General features: G+C 64.6%; 1 protein-coding gene across 1 annotated transcript; it reads left to right on the top strand.

Moving 5' to 3' along the window:
• Positions 1-254: 254 nt before the first annotated feature.
• MRPL36 (mitochondrial ribosomal protein L36) lies at positions 255-1500 on the top strand. The gene is made up of 2 exons (XM_027520332.1): positions 255-359; positions 753-1500. The coding sequence occupies exon 2, from the start codon at positions 766-768 to the stop codon at positions 1066-1068; it is 303 nt and encodes a 100-aa protein (XP_027376133.1). The 5' UTR covers positions 255-359; positions 753-765; the 3' UTR covers positions 1069-1500.
• Positions 1501-2555: the final 1055 nt, after the last annotated feature.

Genomic DNA, 2555 nt, shown 5'->3' on the forward strand with positions numbered 1-2555 from the left:
CTTCCTGGAGAATCCCATGGACAGAGGAGCCTGGAGGGCTGCAGTCCATGGGGTCGCACAGAGTCAGGCAAGACTGGAGGGACTTGGGTACACACGCGGGGAACGGGAAGGCCGGGTTGTAAGGGGAGGAGAAAGGCAGCCCACCGGGGAGGAACCCAACGACCTTCGCTCCGCACCGACTTGGCTCCGCCTCTGTGTCCGGCCCCGCAGGCACCCGCCACGTGACCCTGCCGCCATCTTCCTTCCTGGCGGACACTCTGAACGGCGGCGTCCCCGTCCCACTGCGCAGGCGCGGCCCAGGGCGCAGGCGCACGGGCTGGGGTCGCGCGCCACAGTCGAGCCGGGCGCGGTCTTTCCAGGTGGGTCCTGGGGGTTCTGAGGGGCTCCGGAGGCGGCAGAAGTTCGAAGCTCCAGGAGGGCGCTAGTCGGGGACCCCTGGCCTCGATTTCCCCCGCTGAGCCGCGGGTGCGGGCCCGGCACTGTCCGGGACCTCACGCTTTGTGCCCTGTGACCCCAGGACCGGGCCGCCCGAGGAGAGCGTGGACGCAGGCCTCGTGCGGCCCCGCGGCCGGGGACCCCGGGCTCGGTGCCGGGATCAGAGGGGGACCCCGTGCGCCTGGCCGCGCTCGTGTCCTCCCAGGGACACGCTTCCTCCTGGGCCCCATGTCCTGAGCGCAGGGGCGCGGGGAGGGCGGTTTTCTCGGCGGCGCGAGCCACCGGCCACTGTGACAACTTCTTCTCTCCGTCCCCAGGTCCAGCCACGACATGGCCACCGCCCTCCTAAGGAGAGTGGCCTCCGCCGTGGGCCCGCTGCTGCAGCTGGGGGGCCGCCCGCTTTCCGCGCTCGCGCAGGGCCCCCCGCGCGCCGGCCCTGCCACTCACACGCCCCCCGGCCTGGTTGCCACGCTCCTCGCCGCGCGCCCGGCGCTCGGCCTGCAGCCCGCCCTGGGCTTCAAGACCAAGGGCGTCCTCAAGAAGCGCTGCAAGGGCTGCTACCTGGTGAAGAGGCGCGGGCGCTGGTTCATCTACTGCAAGACCAACCCAAAGCACAAGCAGAGACAGATGTAGAAGCCCTGCCCGGGAGACGGTGCTGCCATACGGAGAGGACAGTGGCACGTGAACACCCTGCAGCGTTCCACCGAGCAGACCCCCTGCGGCCTGGCCTGCGGCTCACCTCCTTGTGGCCCGGGACCCGACCAAGCCAGAGCCCCACCTGGAACCGGGGCCCTCCTACCTCCAGCGTGAACTCAGCTGTGTTGGTGCTCAGGCGGGCAGATGGGCGTCCGGTGGAGGGAAAGCTGGCTTTGTCCAGTCAGAGGGCATGTTCTTCCAAGGCTGCCCTGTCTCTGTTCAGCCACACCCACGCTGCAGCCTGTGGATTCAGATTCATGTCCTCAGCATTCCTGCCTCCAGGGTGAGCCGGGGAGGGCTGGATAGCCATCTGTAGGTCGCAGAAGAGTCAACTCGTTTATACCTATATAAATGTACTTTGGACATTGATTTAATGCGTTTACCATCCTTGGTCTGAGACTAGAAGTGTGCGTGCATACGTGTGTCCATGTATGTGTGGGTGCCGTGTGTACATGCATGCCCTTGTAAGCTGCTGTGTGCCCTGTCTGCATGGGTGCATGAGTGTGTGTGCTCAGTGGGTATGAACTGAGTCTGCAGAACTGCTTCTGTGGACTCCACAGACTGTGATCTGGAGCCGGTGTCCGGGGTCACCCGTCACAGGCTACAGTGGTGAATGTGTGAGTCGCTCTTTTCTGGGGCTCGCTCGTCCCTATTTAAAGGTCAGAGAATGACTGTCTTCTTCCCGGTACCCAATGGGCCAGCACTACAGCCCCGGATCACAGCACGACAGGAAGATCAGCCGAGGTCAGGAGGCAGCAACCCGTGACGATCTTTCAAGCACAGTGTGGACGCCGGGGGTCAAGAAGGAAGACACTATAGACAGGCTTGCCCGGCAGGTGCACTCCACACCTGGTGGGAACAGCTGTTGCTCTCCTGCTCTGCTGCCCCGACACCCCTCCGTCTGCTCCATGAAGTCCAGGAGTCAATGGCTTCGTGAGAACGCACATCAGCACTGCCCTCCGATGGAAAGAGCATCAGATCCCCCAGGCTGGCGTGGCCTCGCCTCCCTCCTGCTGCGGAGAGGCCACCCGAGGCCCGGCTCTTGGTCCCCAAGGGGAGCCAGTCCCGGCCCTGAGGTTTCAAGTCCAGGGTACAGGGTCCCACTCTCAGGGTGGCTCCCTCCATGCTGAGGTCACGGTCCTGCCCTCCTGCTTCCCCTCTGAGAAGTGCAACCTCGGGGGTCCAGGTTTTCTTACATTACCAGCCAGGAGCCAGGCCCGAGGTACCAGTCCATGACACCCCCAGAAGGTGTGGACACTTCCCTCTCGCTGCCCTCAGCCCCCAGGGCAAGGGGTACTGTCACCACGTCCTATGGAACAAGACAGGGGCCCGTGTGTGAGGGCCACACAACAGGGTAAAGGTCTCAGGTGCCAGAAAGCATCCCCGGGGAAGGGCCATGCAAGCTGACAACAATGGGTGGAAGG

The sequence above is a fragment of the Bos indicus x Bos taurus genome, chromosome 20, assembly GCF_003369695.1.
Source record: "Bos indicus x Bos taurus breed Angus x Brahman F1 hybrid chromosome 20, Bos_hybrid_MaternalHap_v2.0, whole genome shotgun sequence".
NCBI classification, from domain to species: Eukaryota; Metazoa; Chordata; class Mammalia; order Artiodactyla; family Bovidae; genus Bos; species Bos indicus x Bos taurus.

Bases quoted from the DNA above. Each gene is read 5' to 3' on its own strand.
- MRPL36 (XM_027520332.1), top strand. From the start codon at position 766: ATGGCCACCGCCCTCCTAAGGAGAGTGGCCTCCGCCGTGGGCCCGCTG.